General features: G+C 47.5%; 1 protein-coding gene across 1 annotated transcript in view; it reads left to right on the top strand.

Moving 5' to 3' along the window:
* Positions 1-1,656: 1,656 nt before the first annotated feature.
* IFT57 (intraflagellar transport 57) overlaps positions 1,657-25,611 on the top strand; it is a 54,872-nt gene continuing 30,917 nt past the window's right edge. The window contains 10 exon segments of the mRNA XM_044285022.1: positions 1,657-1,673; positions 2,718-2,891; positions 6,259-6,413; positions 6,415-6,473; positions 9,074-9,236; positions 10,409-10,527; positions 12,679-12,769; positions 13,175-13,246; positions 18,650-18,766; positions 18,856-18,927. Of these exon segments, the coding sequence (XP_044140957.1) occupies positions 6,318-6,413; positions 6,415-6,473; positions 9,074-9,236; positions 10,409-10,527; positions 12,679-12,769; positions 13,175-13,246; positions 18,650-18,766; positions 18,856-18,927 (789 nt within the window). The 5' untranslated portion in view covers positions 1,657-1,673; positions 2,718-2,891; positions 6,259-6,317.

Consider the following 25,611-nt stretch of genomic DNA (forward strand, 5'->3'; position numbering starts at 1 on the left):
AGACTGTGAGAAACAAGATTCTCTGGTCTGAGGAAACCAAGACTGGGCTTTTTGGCCTCGATTCTAAGTGTTGTGATTGGAAGAAATCAGGCACTGCCTATCACCTGTCTAATACCATCCCCACAATGAAGCATGGTGGTGGCAGCATCACGCTGTGGGGGTCTTTTTTCTGTGGGTGGAACAGGAAGAGGGAAAGCCAAATGGAACAAAATACAGAGCTATTTTTATGAAAACCTGAGTGGCTTAGGGACAACTCTGTGAATGTCCTTGAGTGGCCCAGCCAGTGCCCTGAGCATCTCTGGAGAGACCTGAAAATGGCTGTCCACTGACAGTCCTCATTCAACCTGAGCTCGAGAGGATCTTCAGAGAAGAATGGCAGAAAATCCCCAGATCCAAGTGTAAATACCTGATGGCATTATACCCAAGAAGACTGGAGGGTATAATCACTGCCAAAGGTGCTTAACTAAGTAATGAGTAATGGGTCTGAAATGTCACAGATTTTAGTTCTTCCTTTTCAATAAATTAGCAGACTTCGAACATCTATTTTCACTTTCTCATTATGGTGTACTGAGTGCAGAATGATGGGTAAAAACTTGACCAGCACCTATCTGCCATTAGTGGCATCAGGGTTGCAAAACGTCTGTAGATTTACAGACCGTCAGCAAAAACAGGGTATTATTTTCTGCCACCCGTAGCATCCGGCAGAAAAAAAAACTGTCCGTGAATTATCTTAAGTATCTGTAGATTTGTCGCTGCAGCCGCCATGCTGCATAGGCCGCAGGCCTCTTCCAGGCCAGTCTGCAGCCTGAGTTACTTCCCGGTCCAGCTCTATCCCAGCGCAGGCGGCGTGCCACGTGATTATGGCTTTGTTACTACTGGAGGGACTATGGCGCACATTATTTCTGTTATGGGGCTGTTATTACTAATACTGGAGGTACTAATGGGTGGGTTACAATTATTTGGCACAATATGGGGGGAACTATTGCTAACAGGTACTTTGGGGGAGCATTATCATTATTATGGCACTATTACTAATGATGACACTCTGAAAAAGAATTATTAGTAGTGATGAGCAAAGCAAGTTTCAGATGCTACATCCAAAGACGCTTAGTTCAAAACTTCGGATTAATGCTGTACAGAGAGCCGTCTCCGTACAGCATTAAAATGTACTTGCTCCGATGAGTCGAAGTCAGTTATTCGTGAACTTTGGTAGTTGATATTTAAAGTGGAAAACCACATTAAAACTTGGAATCGAACTCAGCTTCGCTTCAGAGGTACCAGTCATTACCAGTACAGCATTAATATGAAGTTTTGAATGAAGCGACTTTGGATGTAGCACCTGAAGCTTGCTTCGCTCATCACTGATTATTAGTAGGACTAGTGGGGACTATCCCCACATATTAGTATGTGGGGAATATCTGTATGACACTGTCGTTGCTGCAGTATAGAGTTTGGAGGCATTGGGAGCACAGAGGGCACAGTATTGGGGTAGCAGCAGGATAACAATGTGGGGGCAGGAGGAGAATGACAGAAAAGTGAGAAATCTAAGATGTCTGTGTGGTAAACTCTGCAGAGAGAAGACGTGGCTGAAAAAGATCATCATGGCGGTCTGGTCTGAATGGAGAAGATGAGGCAAGGGAACGTCTACATCACATGTGGTGCTGTGTTCTCCTGTATGGTAGTGATGCATGTAATGTCTATCTAAATAAGTCTTTAATGCTGGGGGTGTTGATTGGAGCAGCAATTTGGCACATATGCATTTCTTCAGCGCCATTGTCTGCAGCTCTGGTCCGTTCCCTCCTAAAACTGCAGCGGGAACTTACTGGTATATGGCATGTTACCACTGCAGCCAATCTCCTCTCAGTGGTCTAATGCTGAGGGCAGTGACTGGCTGCAGTGGCCACATGCCATAGCCTTGCACATCATTGTGCACATCACTGACACTGTACTTGCCGGTTATATACCTGTCAGTCTTTGTCTACATGGCCGCAGCAATGATGCCAGGAAGTCCAACAGAAATAAAGCCGTCATACTGATGTAACAGCGTAGAACTGTGGATTTCTTTCCACATGCTGCTGCCATATTTTATTTAACTACTGGACAACCCCTTTAATTATGGGGAGTTTGTGATTCAAGGGCATCCTGTTTAAGACATTTTGAGGGAGTGGAATGGGGGGGGGGGGCATGGTCTCTAAAAAGGAGTGGGGTGTATGTCTGTAAAAATTTAGGCTGTCCATGATTTTTGGTTAAGTTGTCCAGAAAAACGTAAAAGGAAGGTTGTTAACCCTGAGTGGCATATCCTAGCAATATGCCTTCAATGTCTGCGCTGACCCTTTTGAGCTTCTTCAGTCAATTTAATATACTTTTGTTAAACACACAGAAATGAAACAAGGGGAAATGAACAATCATGCGTACAATCTAGATATGTCGGTCAACATTGCATGTACACCCACAATCCTATATATGAGCATGTGCAATTATTATCTATGGCCACAATATTTGGGCTTCAGTTCTACTCATGGCACTGAGACTGACATGCATTGAATGCATATTATAGTATTTTAAATAAAACATTTTGAATAAAAATCCTCCCTTGTCAATGGCTATATTTAGAGTCTAATCTATTGTGTAGAACTAGATCCATTACTTTACTGGGCAGACCTGCTGCACATAGTGGCCCTCTGTGGCTTATGTATCTTATCGATGTTCATTAATAGGACACGCCATATGTATTCCGCTCTGCCAGCTCTAAACATGGAAGGCGCAGCGCGAGTCACGTGACACAGAGAGTCGCCTCGCGTGACGTCATCGCGCCCGTTGCCATAGGAAAGAGATTAACGAAAGCTGACGCGCTGGGAGAGAGAATAACGGGGACTCCCTTGCTGTTACCGGTGGGTTCCACGTGATGTATATTCTCCTGTAATTGGTGCTGATTTCTCTTCTTCTTGTGGTTCCGCTGAGGGAGGTGTCACTGGATCGTCCTCTGTATCTAGGGCACGGACAGATCAGTCAGCCCATATTCTTCACTATGGGGATTCTTCCCTCCTGCAGATCGTGTATATACAGGGAAGACATGAATATGTCATGGTGATTCTCGTGATAATTCTAGTCTTTTTGGTGGCGATGTGTTAGTTATCATTTGTTTCTGCAGAGTAAAGTGCCTTCTACAACTGAGCTCTTTCCAAAGAACCAGCTGTGATTAGTTTTCACTGGATATAAGTTTATTACTGTACAACTGAAAGGAGGCTGTAGTACCCTCTAGCCTGGATGCAAGATGAGATACAGGTTTCATATAGTATCCGGCAGCACATTTGCCCTCAGATGCTACATCTGGGCCTGTAGATCCTGCACACTCCAAGGTTGCTGAAGCTGATGTCCCAGCTGGTCCCATAAATGCTGATAAATCTGGCGACTGGGCAGGAAGCGTAATCCAGACATCCCAACCTGCAAAAACTCATTTCAGGGAGGTGCACTTCTCATTTCAGGGAGGTTTTTTTTCACGAACTTTTTATTACATTTTCCAAACATATGAAGTATCTGCACACTTTGCTCTATGGTGTGGAGGACCGGGCTCATTACCCTGCCCCAAATTATCATATTTATATATATGATTAAAGCATCCAGGAGGTGTGAATTTAACACTGGGGTAAATAATATAATTAAAATGGAGGGTTAAATGTGTAAATGTATTTTTAAAAAAATGCATCTCTCTCAATAGTTATATAGCTACTGAATGAGACCGAAGAAGGGATGCCTTTAACATATATATCTCCTTGAGAAGCCAATTTGACCCTAAAGGGTTAATTCAACCTGTAATCTAAACTCTGTCCTGTCACTTCTCTTATCTCTCTGCTCTGCTATCTGACTGAGATAAACCTTTCCGGGAGATATTGTTTCACATGTGGGTGTCAGGGAGCCGCTATCTAATAGCGGGAGACTCCCTGAACCTCCGGGAGAGTTGAGATCCCTGGTAATCTGGTGGAGAAACCCTTGCTGAATGTGGGGTGCATTAAAGGGAGCCTGTCATCAGCATTTCACTTTTTTAACCCTTCCCATAGCTCCCTAGCATGCTTACAGTTAATAAAAACGTTACCTCTGGCATCAATCCTGTACTTAATATTATCTTTATAACATATGCAAATGAGGGCTCGCAAGTGCCCAGGGGCGGCGTTACTCTCGTAGGTGCCCTGCTAGCTCATCCTTTTCATTGCTTCCCCCTGCCCCTTCCTACCCTCCGCCCGCCCATCCTTTCCCTCTGACCGCTTATCTACCAACTTGTTATTCCGCTGAGATCCTGCGCCTGCGTACTCATTCCTTTGGCCGGGGCATGCGCACTGCGATGCCCATTCCTTGTACGGCATCACAGTAATTAATTTGCATGCGCCGATGGACCGCCTCCTTTGTTGTGTTTTCGCATCGTTAGCCAGCGCATGCGCAATAGTTACTGTGATGAGGGATTCTGTCACCTCGTTTTACCCTATAGAGCTGCAGACATGCACGGCTAGATCGCCGCTAGCATGTCCGCAATATACCTGTCCCATAGCGCTGTGTGCTTTTATTGTGTTTAGAAAATGATTTTATAGATCTGTAAATGAGCCTGGTAAGGTGCCCAAGGGGTTGCACTAACCTCCTTGGTGCCCAGCCATGCCCCCTGTGAAGGAGCCCAGCCCCGCCTGCGTCCTCCCAATCTCCTAGCTCACAGTTAGATTGCCATAATCTCGCGATGCGCAGTGGCGGCATAGTGTTCCTTCCCTGTGCTGGCATCAGCCTCAGGGAAGGAACTGTGCATCGCGAGATTAAGACAATCTAACTTTGTGAGCAAGGAGGAGATTCGGAGGACGCAGGCGGTGCTGGGCTCCTTCACAGGCTAGTACAGCCCCTTGGGCACCTTACAAGGCTCATTTACATATCTATAAAATATTTTTTTAAACACAATAAAAGCACACAGAGCTATGGGACAGGTATATTGCGGACATGCAAGCAGCGATCTAGCCGTGCATGTCCGCAGCTCTATAATCTAAAACAAGGTGACAGAATCCCTTTAATATACAAACTATGAGCCTAGTCATAAACTCTGACTCAGTAAAACCATAACCATACATCAGAGTCCACCCCATCACGGGATGACTATCCAAACCACTCTCCTTAGACCCACGTCCAACATTCAACAAAATAGGTGTGGGCGGGGAGAGGGCACAAAAGATCAGGCTCCTCAGGCGGGTGCAGATGAAAGGCAACCCAGTCCGTGGAGCACAGACACTTATAGCCCATTAACTGTCCCCATTCCACCAATCAGAACATTTTTACCAGGGACCGGGTAACCCTACCCAGAACCCTGGGTCACAATAGGTCAATCAATCTGACCAATTAAGGGAAATCACTAGGGAGAATCAAACTTCTGCCCAGTGATTCTGACTAGAAGCGGGAAAACTTTTCCCTCCAAAATCACAGGCTAAAAATAGCCTTACCATCACTGGGCAGAAAACCTTTCTAGCCAGTGACAGTCACCTAAAGGTCAGCAGGCAATGCGAGTATTGCCATGTGTACCCCTCCTTAATGTCCGGGGTCCCTCCATCCTGCACATATCACTGAGCTGTTAGTGTCCCTCGTGTCACTTCTACAGGCTGACCGACTGTCATGGCTCCCCGATCATCACACCAGCAATTGGGGCAGTGTGCTGCTCCACAGCGAAGGCAGGATTGGAGCGCTCACCGCCAAGCTTCCATGCTTGAACCTGACCATTGTGGGATCCAAAACAGAACCTGGAAGACGATACAGTCCAGTCTGTAGCAGTCCAGATTTCTCATTCACTGCACCCAGCTGGGGCACCAGAGGACTTTTCTTATAACCTGGATAACCCCTTAAATCACACATTTCTTCTGACTTCTACGAGACAAGTTGAGCGACATGACTCAAGCCCTAAAAATCATAAAGCAAAAATCTGAGAAAAAAAGCAGAAGCACTCTGCTTTCTGAGATCATGGCCACAAGTGGTGCCCTGGGTTCCTACAAGGCATAAGAATCCACAGTCTGTTTCCTCATCCTTGGGCATGGCTGATGTAAAAATACAGAAGTAGCCAATGTTATATTGACATGCTTAAGGCGGCACAATTACATTACAGTAATACAAGTCACATTAAGGTGACCATTCCAGTGTGCCTGCAGTCATATTGACCATGGCTACATCTGTAGGAGAGCTTGGACCCGCAGATTACAAAGTAAATGGAAATGATCACAAATTAACTTTTTTATCTTCCAGAGAAAGACAAGGTTATAAAAAAATTTTCAATTCCTTCAAGTAAAAGGCCATTGATTGAAATGACTGAAGACGGGAGGAGAATGGAAGAGGAGGAACGTGGCCCTGGAGCCGTCTTCCAGGTGTTTGTCCTCATGGAGGACTTGCTGGAGAAACTGAAAACTACTTGATTTTGAAGAGGATTTACTGAGAAGGCACAATATGCGGCCAATATCTCGGTAAGTGGAGTGTAGACATATTGACCAGTCATCTCTTGGTTTTACACAGAAGTTCCCAAGATAACCCTTAATGGACAGCAATTCTGGGTCTCCTATCAGGTTATTACTTACCTAGTCCGAGATCTCACTCAGCTTCTCTTCTGGTTGCCACTTTATAATGGACTGAGTGAGAAGATGGTGACATTACCAGCAGTGCTCACTCCATCCACTACACTCTACTGGTGTCTAGTTACTGACATCAGCATACTAGCGTCTTTTACTACCCCTTAGGACTATTTACATGGGCGGACTATCAGGTCAGTTATCAGGAATGAACGTTTGTATAGATGCCTGGTCCAGATAACTGGCCCATCTAAGGCTACTTTCACACTTGCGTTTTTGGCTGATCCGGCAGGGATCTGCAAAAACGCTTCCGTTACTGATAATACAACCAGCTGCATCCATTATAAAGGGATCCGGTTGTATTATCTTTAACATAGCCAAGACGGATCTGTCATGAGCTCTATTAAAGTCAATGGGCAACAGATCCGTTTTCTATTGTGTCCGAAAAAATGGATCCTGCACCATTGACTTGCATTGTGGGTCATGACAGATCCATCTTGCTCCACATCCCAGGACAGACAGAAAACTGCAGCATGCTGAGGTTTGCTCTCCGGGATGGGAACCCAACCAAACAGAACGGAATGCATTTTGGAGCACTCCGTTCAGTTCAGTTTTGTCCCCATTGACAATGAATGGTTACAAAACTGAAGCGTTTTTCTCCGGCATTGAGATCCTCTGCCGGATCTCAATATCGGAAAAGTTAAATGCAAGTGTGAAAGTAGCCAAAATATGGTGCGGAGTTTGTTGGGTGATCCATCATTTATGCAGCACATAAAATCATCGCTTGTCAGCAGCATATGTTCCAGTGTGAACAGGGATGTGCTACTCACAAGCATTAAAAACAGTATGGGGACAAATAGTCGGAGTAACAATTAGTAATTCCTGTACAGAGCAGGTCATGGCCGCTTATAAATGCAGCCTAACCTAGTGGGCAATGATTGGGAAGAAACTTTTCCTTCCCGATTGCTGCCCATGTTACTAGTCCTTACTCCATACATCCATTAGACCAGTAATGCAGATCCCTTTCTTGGCTGAGGGCCGTATTGTCCAATTGAACCATTCCCAAAGACCGCAAGAAAGCTTAAAGGGGTATTACCATATGAGACAAATTAATACAATTACTAAAAACACCTAAATATTACTTTTATCATAAACACAATCGCTTTTTCTATTTCTAATGGTTTTTTTTTCTCTAGGGAGCAATAATCAGGTGTAATAAAATGGCCACTGCAGTAATGGCACACAAAACCCGTTAGGTCACTTCAGAGCAGTTATCTGAAGAGCTGTGTCCGCTCTCCTCACTACTCTTGCTGTCATGAATTGAGATATCAGCCGTTGTTGTAATGGAGTTGGAGAAACAACAAGTCTTTCACTACTCCCATAAACTAGGAAGAAGATAGCTGAATGTACTCATGGCCACTTCTCCACTTCATCATTTCGGAAATCCCATAGCAGTGAAGGGAGAGCAAGTTGCACAAGCGTGGCCACCTCTCCATTCACCACTATGGGACTGCCAGTGCTCGACTGTGTTCAGAGTTCCCATAGCAGTGAACGGAGGGTGGGCGTACATGAGCGGCTGCTCTCCCTTTACTTCATTGGCCCCGTTCTGGAGATAGGAGAAGGTCTCAGAGGTGGGACCCAAACCTATCTGACTTTAATGTGAAATGCCATCAGTGTCCAACATGGGAATACCCCTTTAAATGTTGAATATTATAATCCAGAGCAGTGGTCACAATTCTGCTGGTTGACAATGGAAATGGTAGACAAGCTTGTTGATAGACACTCCTAGCTAAACTCCTATATTGTGGTGGGACAGTTAAGCCTCATGCAGACGTCCGTGAAACACGGTCCGTGAGATACCAGACTGGCATTACAGGAGCGCACGGCGTCATTGGTTGCTATGACGCCGTGCGCTTTGTGCCGCCGCTGCTGTGCAGTAATACACTGGTATAGATCATACACGTGTATTACTGTACTGCGGCGGCACAAAGCGCACAGCGTCATAGCAACCAATGCGCTCCTGCAATGCCAGTCCGGTATCTCACGGACCGTGTTCCACTGGACGTCTGCATGAGGCTTTAGTCTTTCCCACTTTCGGTTATTGTGCAGCACTTGGTGTAAAGACTGTATATCCTTGAATTAAAGTCAGCATAACAAGTTCTGCACATACATTGAGCCAGACAGGGAATACTGGGAGATTTCAGTGAAATCTGAAGAATGCAGTCCTGGACTATAATACAGAATTTAACATTTACCGGGACAGATGACCCCCAAAACACAGTTGCTCAAATCTAAGTATAGCAGAGGCACCCCTGCGCTCACGGGAAGAACTTCTCTGTGCCTGTGTGTGAACCTTAGGCACACGAAGGGTCATAAATGTCTCTGTTATTCCCTTTAAGGTCTCCCTGCCATATATTGTTTTGTTCTCTGTCTGCTGTTGAGGTGTGTTGTAGGATTATTATATGTATATAACACACTTTTTAATATTTTCTTAACAGGCTATATTTTGCAATACCAACCAACCCTGGGGAACAGTTCTACATGTTCAGTACTCTTGCTGCATGGCTTATAAATAAAGCTGGACGTGATTTTGAACAGCCCCAAGAATACGATGACCCAAATGCCATCATTTCCAAAATTCTTACAGAGCTGCGTTCATTTGTAAGTGCATGCTTAAAACTAACTTGAAGTGTTGAACACTCGGTCTAATCTGCAGGCAGCATGTTGTAGAGCAGGAGGAGCTGAGCAGGGTGATATATAGTTCTGTGGGAAAAGTAAAACTTGTCATTTATACATTTACATCTCTGCTTTTCCTGGGCTTGTCTTATCAGTGATTGACAACCTACCCTGCATGACTTTACATATAGAGATCTCTATCAGTCACTGAGTAGGACCGCCCACTGGACTAATCATGGAAAGACCTGGGATTTAAGTCAATAAATTATACGTTTTACAGAATCTTTTCCTATAAACTATATATAAATATGCTCAGCTCCATCTGCATAATAGCATGCGGCCTGCAGATTGCCTTGGGTTTTCATGGTGATAGGTTTGTTTAACCACCTAACTGTTCTGCCCGAGTTCAGCTCTGGCTTTGGGAAAAGTACTTAAAGGGGTTCTGCTGTTTTTTTAAACTGATGATCTATCCTCTGGATAGATCATCAGCATCTGATCGGCGGAGGTCCGACACCCGGGACCCCTTCCAATCAGCTATTTGAGAAGGTAGCGGCGCTGGCAGTAGCGCCGCGGCCTTCTCGCTGTTTACCGCAGGCCCGGTGACGTCACGACTGGTATCACTGGCCTGGGCGCTGCTAAGCTCCATTCAAGTGAACAGAGCTTAGCCCCACCCAGGCCAATGATACTAGTCGTGACGTCACTGGGCCTGCGGTAAACAGCGAGAAGGCCGTGGCGCTACTGCCAGTGCCGCTGCCTTCTCAAACAGCTGATCAGCAGTGGTACAATTTTAATGTGACTGTTAAGAAGTTTAAAGGGATTTTCCTCAGGATAAGTCATCAATATGAGATTGTCGGGTGCACCCCCACTGATCAGCTGTTTAAGGAAGTCACCTCACTCACTGGGGCTCTTGTGAGCACCACGGTCTCATGTAGCGGCTGTGCTTAGTATCTCAGCTCAGCCTAATTCCCTTGAATGGGGCTCAGGCTCTTCACAGAGCAGATCAGGGGAATGCTGGGAGATGGCCGATATGATATTGATGACCTGTTCTGATAGGTAATCAATATTAAAATCCTGGATAACCCCTCTTTTTATGAGGACTTACTCCTGTGTGAGAATCGGCATGTTGTGTTCATGATGCTATATATTGTTTTGTTCAGGGAGGTACCGCAGATTTCCCCCCCTCTAAACTGAAGGCAGGCTATGGAGAACAAGTCTGCTATGTCCTTGACTTCTTGGCAGAAAGAGCCTTAAAACATATAGATTTTACATGGAAAAGGTAAGTTACCCTTTAATGTTAGTTCTCCTGTAGAGTCACTTTCATTATTACAGTGCCTTGCAAAAGTATTCACCCCCCCCCCCCCCCCCTTGACTTTTTTCATATTTTGGTGCCTCACAACCTGGAATTAACATAAATTATTTGAGGATTTGCATAATTTAATTTACAGAACATGTCCACAACTTTTTTATATATATTTTTTATTGTAAAGGAAACAACAAATTGGACAAAATAACAGAAAAAGTCAATGTGCAGAACTATTCACCCCCCTAAAGTCAATACATTGTAGAGCCACCTTTTGCGGCAATCACAGCTCCAAGTCACTTTGGATAAGTCTCTATGAGCTTGTCACATCCAACCACTGGGATTTTTGCCCATTCCTCCTTGCAAAACTGCTCCAGCTCCTTCAAGTTGGATGGTTTGCGCTTGTGAACAGCAATCTCTAAGTCTGAGCACAGATTTTCTATTGGATTGAGATCTGGGCTTTGACTAGGCCATTCCAGCACATTTACATGTTTCCCCTTAAACCACTCAAGTGTTGCTGTAGCAGTGTGTTTGGGGGCATTGTCCTGCTGGAAGATGAACCTCCATCCTAGCCTCAAACCACGCACAGAGTGGTACAGGTTTTACTCAAGAATATCCCTGTATTTAGCACCATCCATCTTTGCCTCAACTCTGACCAGTTTCCCAGTCCCATCCCCACAGCATGATGTTGCCACCACCATGTTTCACTGTGGGGGATGGTGTTCTTTGGGTGATGTGATGTGTTGGGTTTGCTCTACACATAGCGTTTTCTTTGATGGCTGAAAAGTAACATTTTAGTCTCATCAGACCAGAGCACCTTTCTCCATACATTTTGGGGTCTCCCACATGCCTTTTTGCAAACTCACAACGTGCCTTATTAGTTTTAGCTGAAAGTAATGGCTTGCTTCTGGCCACTTTTCCATAAAGCCCAACTCTATGGAGCGTACGGCTTATTGTCGTCCTATGTCCAGATACTCCAATCTCAGCTGTGGAACTCTGCGGATCCAGGGTTACCTTTAGGTCTCTGTGCTGCCTCTCTGATTAATGCCCTCCTTGCCCGGTCCATGAGTTTTGGTGGGCGGCCGTCTCTTGGAAGGTTTGCTGTTGTGCCATGTTCTTTCCATTTGATTATGATAGATTTGATGGTGCTCCTGGGGATCATCAAAGATTTGGATATTTTTTAATAACCTAACCCTGAGTTGTACCTCTCAACTACATTGTCCCTTACTTGTTTGGAGAGTTCCTTGGTCTTCATGGCAGTGTTTGGTTAGTGATTCCTCTTGCTTAGGTGTTGCAGCCTCTGGAGCCTTTCAAAATAGGTGTGTATATGTAATGACAGATCATGTGACACTTAGATTGCACATAGGTGAACATCATTTCACTAATTATGTGACTTCTGAAGGTAATTGGTTGCACCAGAGCTTTTTATGGGCTTCCTAACAAAGGGGATGAATACATACGCACATGGCAATTTTCTGTTTTCTATTTCTAAACAATAGTTTTATTTATATATTTTTCCCATTTTACTTCACCAAATTAGACTACTGTGTTGTGATCCATCACATAAAATTCAGATTAACAAAACTTTGAATTTAAGGCTGTAATGTAACAAAATACAAAAAAGTCAAGGGGGGTACTTTTGCAAGTGACCCTGCTAGAATTGCATTGGTAGATAAAGGGGTATTCCATCCTCTAAAGAGATGGCGTATCACTAGGATCCGTGGTAGTTCATCCTCTGGGAACCCCCAGTGAGTTTGAGAATGTAAGGGATGCAGTTCTGATGTAGTTCTGCACATCCTTCACTGTTTTTCTTGCCCAAAGAGGCTCCCATATGGATGCCGCTAAGAGCCCTGCTGTGCAGGGAAAACATTCTGCTTTGTAAGGCACCTACAGAATGATACCGCTGATACTCTCTACGGTGCCCACATTTTGATGGTGGGGTCTGAGTTTTCTCCAGTTATGGCTGTTGGCAAGGGGCACAGGGGGTCACTCACAGCCACTATGCCAACGTGGACATTTGTGCCACTTTCTGTTAATGTGTTGGAGTAATTTTCTCAATAAATGCATAGAAACCAATTATTTTAAAACGAATAGTTGAAGCCGTTATTTAATTTCATACTGTTTCAGACCAAGCTACCCGTCAGAGGAACTGGAAGAAGAGGTTGTGGCGGAAGACGACGCAGAGCTAACGTTGAATAAGATCGAAGATGAAATTGCTGTGAGTTTATTATATATACGCTTTACTCTCTATACTATATCCATGCAGCACACATTCAAATAGACTTCCAGTCCACCATTACTATTGTACTTGGCCATGAATCGGTGTAGATTATTGGATAACCGTACATTAGTTATGCAGTAAGGCTTTATTATATGGGGATTTCATGGTGCAACAATTTCTGCTGGTTTGCATTAAAAAAAGAACATACATCCCAGATGTGATTTGGTGTATGTCTATGTGCTTGATCGGTACAACAACTTCAATGGATGACATGTGTACACTGACTTTTGTGCATGTGGGGATATACATTACCCCATCCCACAGTTTGCCCATAATTAGTACTTTTCCTTGGCGCACCATGGACTTTATGGCAATAACTAATACTTTGTAACTGTTTACTAGGAGGAAGATTCAGACAATGATGAAGAACAGTTCATAGATTTAAATGTTCTTAAGGCGCAAACTAGCAAATTGGTAAGTACCTTTATATTAATGTATGAAACATAAAAGGTCTCCCAGACAAGTCAATGCACATCTAGGTCTGGAGGTGTCTTCATTCCTGAGCCCTCCTGATAGCTAAAGCCAAGACTGGTAGCTAGACGCTCTGGAGATGGAAATATTATATTTTCATCTATGTTTTAAGATGATCACAACTTCTGGATCCTGACTTCAGCCAGAGCAATGTGGCACAAATCTTAAAGGGCTGTTATGTTACAAACTTTTTTTCATGCTGTTGTTTCACATTGCCATTTTTTTTTGCAGTTTTAAAGGAAATTTGTCACCAACAACCACCTTATTAAACTGTTTGCATAGACACATAGCTGTAATTCGCCTGATAAAAACGCTGATTTTCTTTGGCTGATCCAAGACTCCGTTCCAGAGTTATGATGCTTTTTCTTAATATGCAGATTAGGCATGTGGTGCATTGAGGGCGTCACCTTTGCTCTTTTTGCACCCAAGCTCCACTCCTTTCTGTGGTCACCCCATTCCTCACTGCTTTGATTGGCAGGGACAGGCAGTGGCAAGGCCATAGAAATTAGTGAAGCTTGGTTGCAACAAGAGCAACGGTGACACCCTCATTGCACCACATGCCTAATCTGCATATTAAGAAAAAGCATCATAACTCTGGAACGTATCAACTCGAGAACAGAGCCTCGAATCAACAAAAATAATAGAGTGTTTTAATCAGGTGAACCACAGCTATGTATCTATGCAAACGGTAGAATAGGTCACTGATTCCCATCAACTACTGCAATTATTTGTATGGGTTTTAACCACTTAAGGACCACAGGTTTATACCCCCCTAGTGACCAGGCCCTTTTTTACAAATCGGCACTCCACAACTTTGGCGGTTTATTGCTCGGTCATGCAACTTACCACCCAAATTAATTTGACCTCCTTTTCTTCTCACTAATAGAGCTTTCATTTGGTGGTATTTCATTGCTGCTGACATTTTTACTTTTTTTGTTATTAATCGAAATTTAACGATTTTTTTGCAAAAAAATGACATTTTTCACTTTCAGTTGTAAAATTTTGCAAAAAAAAACGACATCCATTTATAAATTTTTCGCTAAATTTATTGTTCTACATGTCTTTGATTAAAAAAAAATGTTTGGGTAAAAAAAAAATGGTTTGGGTAAAAGTTATAGCGTTTTTCAAGCAGCTCTGACTTTCTGAGCACCTGTCATGTTTCCTGAGGTTCTACAATGCCCAAACAGTAGAAAACCCCCACAAATGACCCCATTTCGGAAAGTAGACACCCTAAGGTATTCGCTGATGGGCATAGTGAGTTCATAGAACTTTTTATTTTTTGTCACAAGTTAGCGGAAAATGATGATTTATTTTTTATTTTATTTTTTTTCTTACAAAGTCTCATATTCCACTAACTTGTGACAAAAAATAAAAACTTCCATGAACTCACTATGCCCATCACAAAATACCTTGGGGTGTCTTCTTTCCAAAATGGGGTCACTTGTGGGGAAGTTATACTGCCCTGGCAATTTAGGGGCCCAAATGTGTGGTTAGTAGTTTGAAATCAAAATGTGTAAAAAAATGGCCTGTGAAATCCGAAAGGTGCACTTTGGAATGTTGGCCCCTTTGCCCACCTAGGCGGCAAAAAAGTGACACACATCTGGTATCGCCGTACTCAGGAGAAGTTGGGGAATGTGTTTTGGGGTGGCATTTTACATATACCCATGCTGGGTGAGAGAAATATCTTGGCAAAAGACAACTTTTCCCATTTTTTTATACAAAGTTGGCATTTGACCAAGATATTTATCTCACCCAGCATGGGTATATGTAAAATGACACCCCAAAACACATTGCCCAACTTCTCCTGAGTACGGCGATACCAGATGTGTGACACTTTTTTGCAGCCTAGGTGGGCAAAGGGGCCCACATTCCAAAGAGCACCTTTAGGATTTCACCGGCCATTTTTTACAGATTTTGATTTCAAACTACTTCGCACACATTAGGGCCCCTAAATTGCCAGGGCAGTATAACTACCCCAAAAGTGACCCCATTTTGGAAAGAAGACACCCCAAGGTATTCCGTGAGGGACATGGTGAGTTCCTGGAATTTTTTATTTTTTGTCACAAGTTAGTGGAATATGAGACTTTGTAAGAAAAAAAAAAAAAAATCATCATTTTCCGCTAACTTGTGACAAAAAATAAAAAATTCTAGGAACTCGCCATACCCCTCACGGAATACCTTGGGGTGTCTTCTTTCCAAAATGGGGTCACTTGTGGGGTAGTTATACTGCCCTGGCATTCTAGGGGCCCTAATGTGTGGTAAGTAGTTTGAAATCAAAATGTGTAAAAAATGACCTGTGAAATCCGAAAGGTGCTCTTTGGAATGTGTGCCCCTTTGCCCACCTAGGCGGCAAAAAAGTGACACACATCTGGTATCGCCGTACTCAGGAGAAGTTGGGGAATGTGTTTTGGGGTGTCATTTTACATATACCCATGCTGGGTGAGAGAAATATCTCTGCAAAAGACAACTTTTCCCATTTTTTTATACAAAGTTGGCATTTGACCAAGATATTTATCTCACCCAGCATGGGTATATGTAAAATGACACCCCAAAACACATTGCCCAACTTCTCCTGAGTACGGCGATACCAGATGTGTGACACTTTTCTGCAGCCTAGATGCGCAAAGGGGCCCAAATTCCTTTTAGGGGGGCATTTTTAGACATTTGGATCCCAGACTTCTTCTCATGGTTTCGGGCCCCTAAAATGCCAGGGCAGTATAAATACCCCACATCTGACCCCATTTTGGAAAGAAGACACCCCAAGGTATTCAATGAGGGGCATGGCGAGTTCATTGAAATTTTTTTTTGGGCACAAGTTAGCGGAAATTTATTTATTTATTTATTTTCTCACAAAGTCTCCCTTTCCGCTAACTTGGGACAAAAATGTCAATCTTTCATGGACTCAATATGCCCCTCACGGAATACCTTGGGGTGTCTTCTTTCCGAAATGGGGTCACATGTGGGGTATTTATACTGCCCTGGCATTTTAGGGGCCCTAAAGAGTGAGAAGAAGTCTGGAATATAAATGTCTAAAAAATGTTACGCATTTGGATTCCGTGAGGGGTATGGTGAGTTCATGTGAGATTTTATTTTTTGACACAAGTTAGTGGAATATGAGACTTAGTAAGAAAAAAAAATATATATATATATTTCTGCTAACTTGGGCCAAAAAAAATTCTGAATGGAGCCTTACAGGGGGGCGATCAATGACAGGGGGGTGATCAGGGAGTGTATATGGGGTGATCACCCCCCTGTCACTGATCACCCCTCTGTCACTGATCACCCCTCTGAAAGGCTCCATTCAGACATCCATACGTTTTTTAAGGATCCACGGATACATAGATCGGAACCGCAAAACACATACGGACGTCTGAATGGAGCCTTACATGGGGGTGATCAATGACAGGGGGGTGTCATTGATCACCCCCCTGTAAGGCTCCATTCAGACGTCCGTATGTGTTTTGCGGATCCGATCCATGTATCCGTGGATCCGTAAAAATCATACGGACGTCTGAATGGAGCCTTACAGGGGGGTGATCAATGACAGGGGGGTGATCAGGGAGTTTATATGGGTGATCACCCCCCAGTCATTGATCACCCCCCTGTAAGGCTCCATTCAGACGTCCGCATGTGTTTTGCGGATCCGATCCATGTATCCGTGGATCCGTAAAAATCATACGGACGTCTGAATGGAGCCTTACAGGGGGGTGATCAATGACAGGGGGGTGATCAATGACAGGGGGTGATCACCCCCTTGTCATTGATCACCTCCCTGTAAGGCTCCATTCAGACGTCCGTATGCGTTTTGCGGATCCGATCCATGTATCCGTGGATCCGTAAAAATCATACGGACGTGTGAATGGAGCCTTACGGGGGGGGTGATCAGGGAGTTTATATGGGTGATCACCCCCCAGTCATTGATCACCCCCCTGTAAGGCTCCATTCAGACGTCCGCATGTGTTTTGCGGATCCGATCCATGTATCCGTGGGTCCGTAAAAATCATACGGACGTCTGAATGGAGCCTTACAGGGGGGTGATCAATGACAGGGTGTGATCAATGACAGGGGGTGATCAGGGAGTGTATATGAGGTGATCACCCCCTTGTCATTGATCACCTCCCTGTAAGGCTCCATACAGACGTCCGTATGCGTTTTGCGGATCCGATCCATGTATCCGTGGATCCGTAAAAATCATACGGACCTCTGAATGGAGCCTGACAGGGGGGTGATCAATGACAGGGGGGTGATCAGGGAGTCTATATTGGCTGATCAGTGGTTCATAAAGGGTTAATAAGTGACAGGGGGGGTGTAGTGTAGTGTAGTGGTGTTTGGTGCTACTTTACTGAGCTGCCTGTGTCCTCTGGTGGTCGATCCAAACAAAAGGGACCACCAGAGGACCAGGTAGCAGGTATATTAGACGCTGTTATCAAAACAGCGTCTAATATACCTGTTAGGGGTTAACAAAATCACATCTCCAGTCTGCCAGCGAGCGATCGCCGCTGGCAGGCTGGAGATCCACTCGCTTACCTTCCGTTCCTGTGAGCGCGCGCGCCTGTGTGCGCGCGTTCACAGGAAATCTCGGCTCACGCGAGATGACGCCTATTGGCGTTAGCGTAGCCTGGGAGAGCCGCCGCGATGACGCCTTTCGGCGTTGGCGCGGCGGGAAGTGGTTAAGATTCTATTTGAGATGCAATTCTATTTTGCTTTAAATCTCATTTCATTGTGAAATACCAATGAAAAATAATTAAAAAGCAGGTATTTAAATGTCACATTACACAAAGTGTAATACACGCTTTGGAAAGGATGTGTAGTGGAAGCGCAACTGCATTGAAAAACCACAAGTTGCAGAAACACAATGACCCAGATTTACGAATCTGTCTGTGCCGAGAATCAGTTCAAAAAGTGGGGCAGTTTGGCACAATTATGGTTTTTACAACTATTTGCGACTCGCTTTAAAATGTGGGATTAGAAAAAAAAAAAAAGGTTGTGTCTTTACCTGAAAGGGTGTGACGTAAATGTGACGCTTTGCGGGAAAATTGTGCCACAGATCTGGCATAAAATTCTGTCTCAAAGTAAACCAACAATGGTTGGGATAGAACTAGACAATAGTGTCTCCTTGTGCTTCCCCGGGGATAACAGCTGCTTATCCTGTGGGGAGAGGTCGTCCATATTGGCCCGCTCCTTCTAAAGCTCCGTTATTTGATTAGCTTGATCATAGGATACAGGGTGCACGTTTTTGAGCTTCATTGTAGATAATCTTACCTAAAAATTCTGACATAAACTGGAATTGCATAGGGTACAGTACTCAGTGCTTTAGAAATAATAAGACGTATTCCCTTTCTTCAGAATGAATCTTCTAAGCCAGGAGAGATTTTGGAATCCAATACAGATGCAGCAGAGTGGTACCTGGAGGTGGAGCGGGTTCTTCCTCAGTTAAAGGTGATCGTCAGGACAGACAATAAGGTGAGCAGATATCAAGAGATACCGTCTTGCTGAATGTCTGGGTATGAACTGTGTCACATGCTGAAATATTTCCGATGTTTTACTCCTAGGACTGGAGGGCTCATGTGGATCAAATGCATCAACACAAAGATGGCATGGAAACCTCCTTAAGTGAAACAAAGGTGAGATTGCCTTTCTTGCAGAGAAGCTTTGGCTTGGAGCTGCAGTCAGCTGTTTTGAAGGCTCCTGACAGCGACTGTCTGTAAGTGAACAGTTCTTTTAAAAGGGTTTTTCAAGATTAAAATACTGATGACTAGTGTTGAGCGAACTTCTGTTTTAAGTTCGGCGTCTAAAGTTCGGGTTATCGAAGTATCCCGTTATGGATTCCGCTACCACGGACCATAACGGAATTTTGAATCCATAACGGGATACTTCGATAACCTGACCTCGAACTTTAGACGCCAAACTTAAAACACAAGTTCGCTCAACACTACTGATGACCTATTCTCTGGAAAGGTCATCAATATGTGATCGGTGGGGGTCCGACACCTGGGACCTCCGCCGATCAGCTGTTTGAGAAGGTGCCAACGCTCCTGCGAGCACCGCAGCTTTCTCTATGCTCATCAAGCACATCGCCGTACATTGTATAGTGGCTGTGCTTGGTATCGTGCTCAGCCCTATTCACTTTAGAAAAGCTTGGAGAAAACTGTTAGGGTCCATTCACACGTCCATGGTGTATTGCAGATCCGCAATACACCCGGCCAGCACCCCCCCCATAGAACTGCCTATTCTCGTCCGCAATTGTGGACAAGATTAGGACATGTTCTATTTTTTTGCGGAGCCGCAGCCCGGAAGTTCGGGGCCACTCTCTGGAAATGTAAATGCGGAGAGCACATAGTGTGCTCTCTGCATCCATTCCTGCCCCATTGAGAATGAATGGGTCCGCACCCGTTCCGGATATTGCGGAACGGATGCAAACCCATTTGCGGACGTGTGAATGGACCCTTAGGGGGGGTTAAAGGGTGCCACCATTAAATTTTATTTCTCGCCCATTTTCCTTGGGGGACACAGACCTTGGGTATAGCTCAGCTCCCTAGGAGGCGTGACACTAAGTAAAACTGTTAAGCCCCTCCTCAGCCTGGAGATAGAGGCTACCAGTTTTAGCTTAGTGTCCAAGGAGGCAAGACACTCCCTGCTACTGCAGGGCTGTTTTCTCCTTGTTATTTTTACTTTTTCTTCTAATTTTGTTATTTTATTTTTTCCTAGGGATACCAGAGACGCATTTGACCTCTCTGCTCTCCCGGGGTTGAGCTGCGCCAGTGCCAACTTATCTGCACTGCTGCCTCCCCCACAGAAGCAATAGGAGGATCTGGGCAGCAATGGCTCCCCTACATCCCGCCAGCTAGGGGGTCGCCCGCACGCCAAGCCCCTCTTCCAGCTTCCTGCCACTGCGGTGCCAGTGGCTGAAGGGGCGACCCTGCTGGAAAGGACTGAGGGTGAAGACGTCGCACGGTGAGATGGCTATTCCAGCCCATACCCCGTCCCTATCTGCAGCATCTACCCCTCTGGGTAAGGGGGGCACCCGTGGTCGCTCATTCTGAGCGCTCATCTGCAGGACAATGCAGCACAGCAGCATCCTCAGCACCCCCACGCTTTCCCCCCCCACGCTGCTATCTTTCTCCCCCCCCCTCCCCCTCATCGGGGCTGACTCCATTTTTCTCTTCTCTCTCTCCCCCTTCCCGCCGAGAACGGGGGGCGGGGCTTAGCGGTCCCGGCAGGGGCGGGGCTTCCGCGCGTCATTTTGGGGGCGGAGCTACGTTCTCCTTCACAGGAGACATTTCAAGCGCTGGAGGGGGCGGAGCTTGTTCCCCGCGCTTTCTGCTGAGGTTTCCCGCGCTTCCTCACTCCTGACAGGAAGCTGGGACACGGTGGGGGACTCTAACCTCCTGTGTACATCGCTCGGCTTCTGTGGGCGCTCTCTGCTGCTCTCTGCTGCTCACTGCTGTTCACTGCTGTTCACTGCTTCTCTGCTGCTGCTGATCTGGGCCATCTCCTGACGTTCTTCTGAGGCACTGGTAGGACAGTTAACCCTCTCCTAACCCTCCTGGTCATAGCTGCTATAACCCTTTGTGGTCTCTATATTAGAGTACAACCACACTTCAGCATGTCAGATCCCACAGGTGCCCCCAAACCCTGGTACCATGCCTGTACCGCCTGTAAGGAACTTTTTCCGCGTGGGCAATCTGAGCCGCATTGCCTTGCATGTCAGGCCCCGGTGCAGGGCCCGCTTCCCGCTGCGCCCCCCGGTGCCTCTGAACCCCCTGACTGGGCTAGGTCTCTGTCTCAGGCGGTGGAAAGCCTTACACACGTAGTGGGCCGTCTCGTGGATAGACCGCCTCTCCCGCAGGCTGCCACAATCCCTGTCGCACCCGCTGGGACTACCGTTTCTGCCGCCCCCACTGGTTCCCTGCCTCCCAGCGAATCTTCCAGGGCCCGGCATACTCAGAAACGTTCAAGGGTTGAGCGCACATCTTCTCCAGATGCTTCGCTCTCTCCGCCATGCGTGCGAGCTCAGTCAAGTCTATCCTCTCAAAGGGATACGCTTTCTGAGGGAGAACTGGCGGATTCGGACGTGGACATGGACTCAGAGCTTCCGTCCAAATTGGCGTCCGCGGTGGGGCATCTTGTCACTAGCATCCGTGATACCTTTCAGCTACACGATGACCCCCCCAGCTCTGAACAGGCCGGCGTGTCCTTTCTCCGCCCCAAACAGGCCTCCAAGGTTTTTCCCATACACGCTGATTTTTCTTCTGTGGTATCCAAGGCTTGAACTCGGCCTAACGTCCGCTTTATTACACCCAAAAAGCTGGACATTTGTTATCCCTTTCCAGCGGATTCTGTGACCACGTGGACATCCCCGCCTAAGGTTGATCCTCCCGTGGCTCGCCTGTCCAAAAGCACTACTATTCCTGTACAGGACGGATCTTCCCTCCAGTCTGTTGAGGACCGTCGTACGGAATCCCTCTCCAAGGCCATATTTACTGCCTCTGGTTCGGCCCTTAGACCGGTCTTTGCCTCCGCCTGGGTTGGCAAAGCGGTCTCTGAATGGGGTTTGCAACTGGAACGGGAGTTAGGGTCGGACGTCCCTGTTCAGGACCTCCGTTCCTTAGCCCAACTAATTGTTCAGGCCGGAAAATTCGTCTGTGAGGCCTCCCTTGATGCGGGTGCCCTCATTGCCCGTTCCTCTGCCCTGGCAGTTTCTGTCAGGAGGGAACTCTGGCTGAAGGTTTGGGCGGCGGACGCCGCTTCCAAACGCTCTTTGGCCGGCCTACCATTCACGGGTTCCCGCCTGTTCGGAACCCGTCTGGACGAACTTATATCAGAGGCCACGGGTGGGAAGAGTACTCACCTCCCCCAGTCCAGGCCAATGGGCGCCCCCCGTGGTCGCGCTGGTTCGTCCCGTTTTCGGTCCTTTCGCAAGCCCACCGGGTCTAGACCCGCGGCCAGTTCTTCTTCCTCTGGCCCAGCCCAGGATAGACGCAAGAAGCCGTTTTTTCGGACGCAACCTACCTGGCGCAAGTCCCAGCCTGCACGGGCTCCCACAGGCCAGCAGCCCTCTGCCTGAAGGTGCGCCCCCACCCACCCGGGTGGGGGGCCGCCTTCTCCTATTCAGGAACGTATGGCGGGCCCACATCTCAGACGCATGGGCGCTCGAGATTGTATCTTGCGGATACAAAATCGAATTTGCGTCCATTCCGCCAGACCGTTTCTTCCGATCCCGTCCTCCGCGAGATCCCGTACGAGTGGCCGCCTTCTTCGCGGCCATTCACTCTCTAATGGACAAGGGTGTCGTCGCCCCCGTGCCTCCGACGGAAAGGTTCAGGGGGTTCTACTCGAACCTCTTTGTGGTTCCCAAGAAGGAAGGCTCAGTGCGTCCGATCTTGGACCTAAAACGCCTGAACCGTTTTCTCCGACTGCAGAGATTCCGGATGGAGTCTCTCAGGTCCGCAGTGGCCTCCCTGGAAAGAGGGGATTTCATGGCCTCAATCGACATTCAGGATGCATACCTCCACGTTCCGGTTGCTCCATGTCATCACCGCTTCCTGCGCTTTGCGGTGGGGGACGATCACTTCCAATTCGTCGCCCTTCCCTTTGGTCTGGCGACTGCTCCTCGAGTGTTCACCAAGGTCCTGGCCCCTGTCTTGGCCCTTCTACGTTCAAGAAGTGTTTTTCTTCTCCCATACTTGGACGACATCCTGGTCAAGGCACCCTCCTTCTCTCAGACATCCCGCAGTGTGGAACTCACTCTGGAGACCCTGACGCGGTTCGGTTGGATTATCAACCACCCCAAATCTTCCCTTACCCCCTCCAGACGGCTGATCTTCCTGGGGATGCTCCTGGATACAGAGTTGGCGGAGGTCCGCCTTCCGTCGGACAAGCGTCTGGCCCTTCGCGGGTCGGTTCGCAGTCTCCTCCGTCATCACCGCCCTTCCCTCAGATCCAGCATGCGGTTGTTGGGAAAGATGGTTGCCTGTTTCGAAGCGGTGCCGTTCGCACAATTCCGATCCCGCACCTTTCAGAGGGCAATTCTGTCGGCCTGGGACAAATCACTGAGGAGTCTGGACAGGACCTTTCTTCTGCCTCCCCTGGCTCGAGCTTCCCTCGGCTGGTGGTTGCATATCCCTCTAAGGGGGAAGTCCTTCCTTCCACTGAACTGGCTGGTGATTACCACAGATGCCAGCTTACGGGGGTGGGGGTGGGGTTTTCCCTCCCCGGTCCGTCCAGGGCGTTTGGTCTCTATCGGAGTCCAGACTTCCAATCAATATTCTGGAACTGAGGGCGATTCTTCTGTCCCTCAGACACTGGACCCATCTGCTGAGGGCCACCCTGTTCGGATCCAATCGGACAATGCCACGGCTGTGGCATACATAAACCATCAGGGAGGCACTCGCAGCGCTGCAGCGATGCAAGAGGTGACCCTCATTCTCCTCTGGGCGGAGACGCACGTGCCGGCCTTATCTGCGATTTACATCCCGGGGGTGGACAACTGGGCGGCGGATTTCCTCAGCCGGTCCACCATCGACCCGGGAGAATGGTCCCTGCACCCAGAGGTGTTCGAAGCCCTTTGTCTTCGCTGGGGTCGCCCCGACGTGGACCTCATGGCCTCCAAATTCAACCACAAGGTCCCCCTATACCTGGCCAGGGCACGGGACCCGAAGGCATACGGCGCCGACGCGCTCGTCCTTCCGTGGCGCGAATTCTCCCTTCTGTACGTCTTTCCTCCTTTTCCCCTCCTGCCACGGGTTCTTCGGAGGATCGCGGCAGAGGGCGTCCCCGCGATTCTAATCGCCCCGGATTGGCCCCGCCGGTCTTGGTACGCCGACCTAATGTTGCTGTTGGCAGACGCACCGTGGCCACTGCCCTCCAGGGAAGACCTTCTCTCTCAGGGACCGATCTTCCACGAGCATTTAGGCTCGCTACGTTTGACGGCGTGGCTATTGAGACCGCCGTCTTAACGCGACGGGGTTTCTCCGCGGACGTAGTCCGCACCATGATCCGGGCTCGTAAGCCCGTATCCTCTAGGATCTACTATCGGGTTTGGAGGTCCTATCTGGGGTTCTGTGAGTCCCGGAGCATCCCACCTCTCTGGTTTTCTCTTCCCACAATCCTGTCCTTCCTCCAGTCGGGTCTGGACCTGGGGCTGTGCCTCAGTTCTCTGAAGGGTCAGATTTCGGCGCTGTCTATTCTTCTCCAGCGTCCCCTGGCCCCTCTAGGGCCAATTAAGACCTTTTTACAAGGGGTGGCTCACTCTGTTCCGCCGTACCGCCCTCCAGTTCCTTCCTGGGACCTGAATGTGGTGCTCTCGGCGCTCCAATCAGCCCCCTTCGAGCCTTTACGGGAGGTCTCCCTTCGCCTTCTGTCCTGCAAGGTCATCTTTCTTGTGGCCGTCACGTCTCTCCGACGGGTGTCGGAGTTAGCGGCTCTTTCTTGCTCCGAACCTTTCCTGATCTTCCACCAGGATAAGGTTGTGCTTCGGCCTGTCCCGACTTTCCTGCCAAAGGTGGTCTCCGCCTTTCACATCAATGAGGACATCGTCCTTCCGTCGCTCTGTCCCTCTCCTTCCCACCCCAGAGAACGGGAACTGCACCGTCTGGATGTGGTCAGGGCGTTGAGGATTTACTTGGAGGTCACCGGGTCCTTTCGGCGCACGGACTCCCTGTTTGTGGTTCCGGAGGGTTCGCGCAAAGGGTTGGCGGTCTCCAAGGTGGCTATTGCCCATTTCATTAAACTGGCGGTGTCTGAGGCTTATCGAGCCAAGGGCAGACCTCCGCCTTTTGGCGTCACTGCTCATTCCACCAGAGCAGTCGGAGCTTCCTGGGCGCAGAGGCATCGGGCCTCGGCTGAACAGTTGTGCAAAGCAGCCACTTGGTCCTCTCTGCACACTTTCACAAAGTTCTATAGGGTGCATACGCATGCATCAGCGGATGCTGCGTTGGGCCGCCTGGTTTTGCAGGCAGCGGTTTCCTGATGCTCTGGTGGTGTTCCGCCTTGGGTTTGTGGTCCCTCCCTTCTTGGACTGCTCTTGAACGTCCCAAGGTCTGTGTCCCCCAAGGAAAATGGGCGAGAAAAGGAGATTTTTGTATAACTTACCAGTTAAATCTCTTTCTCGCTCTTCCTTGGGGGACACAGCACCCACCCTTCTGTGTTTGGTTACAGGGTTATGGTCTGGCGCCCCGTTGGGTTGCTGGCTGGTTGTTTCCGTTATTGGTTGTTATCCTTTCACTACTTGGACACGCAACTGGTAGCCTCTATCTCCAGGCTGAGGGTATAGCTGATGGAGGAGGGGCTTAACAGTTTTACTTAGT

The sequence above is a fragment of the Bufo gargarizans genome, chromosome 3 (genome assembly GCF_014858855.1).
Source record: "Bufo gargarizans isolate SCDJY-AF-19 chromosome 3, ASM1485885v1, whole genome shotgun sequence".
In the NCBI taxonomy this organism is placed as follows: Eukaryota; Metazoa; Chordata; class Amphibia; order Anura; family Bufonidae; genus Bufo; species Bufo gargarizans.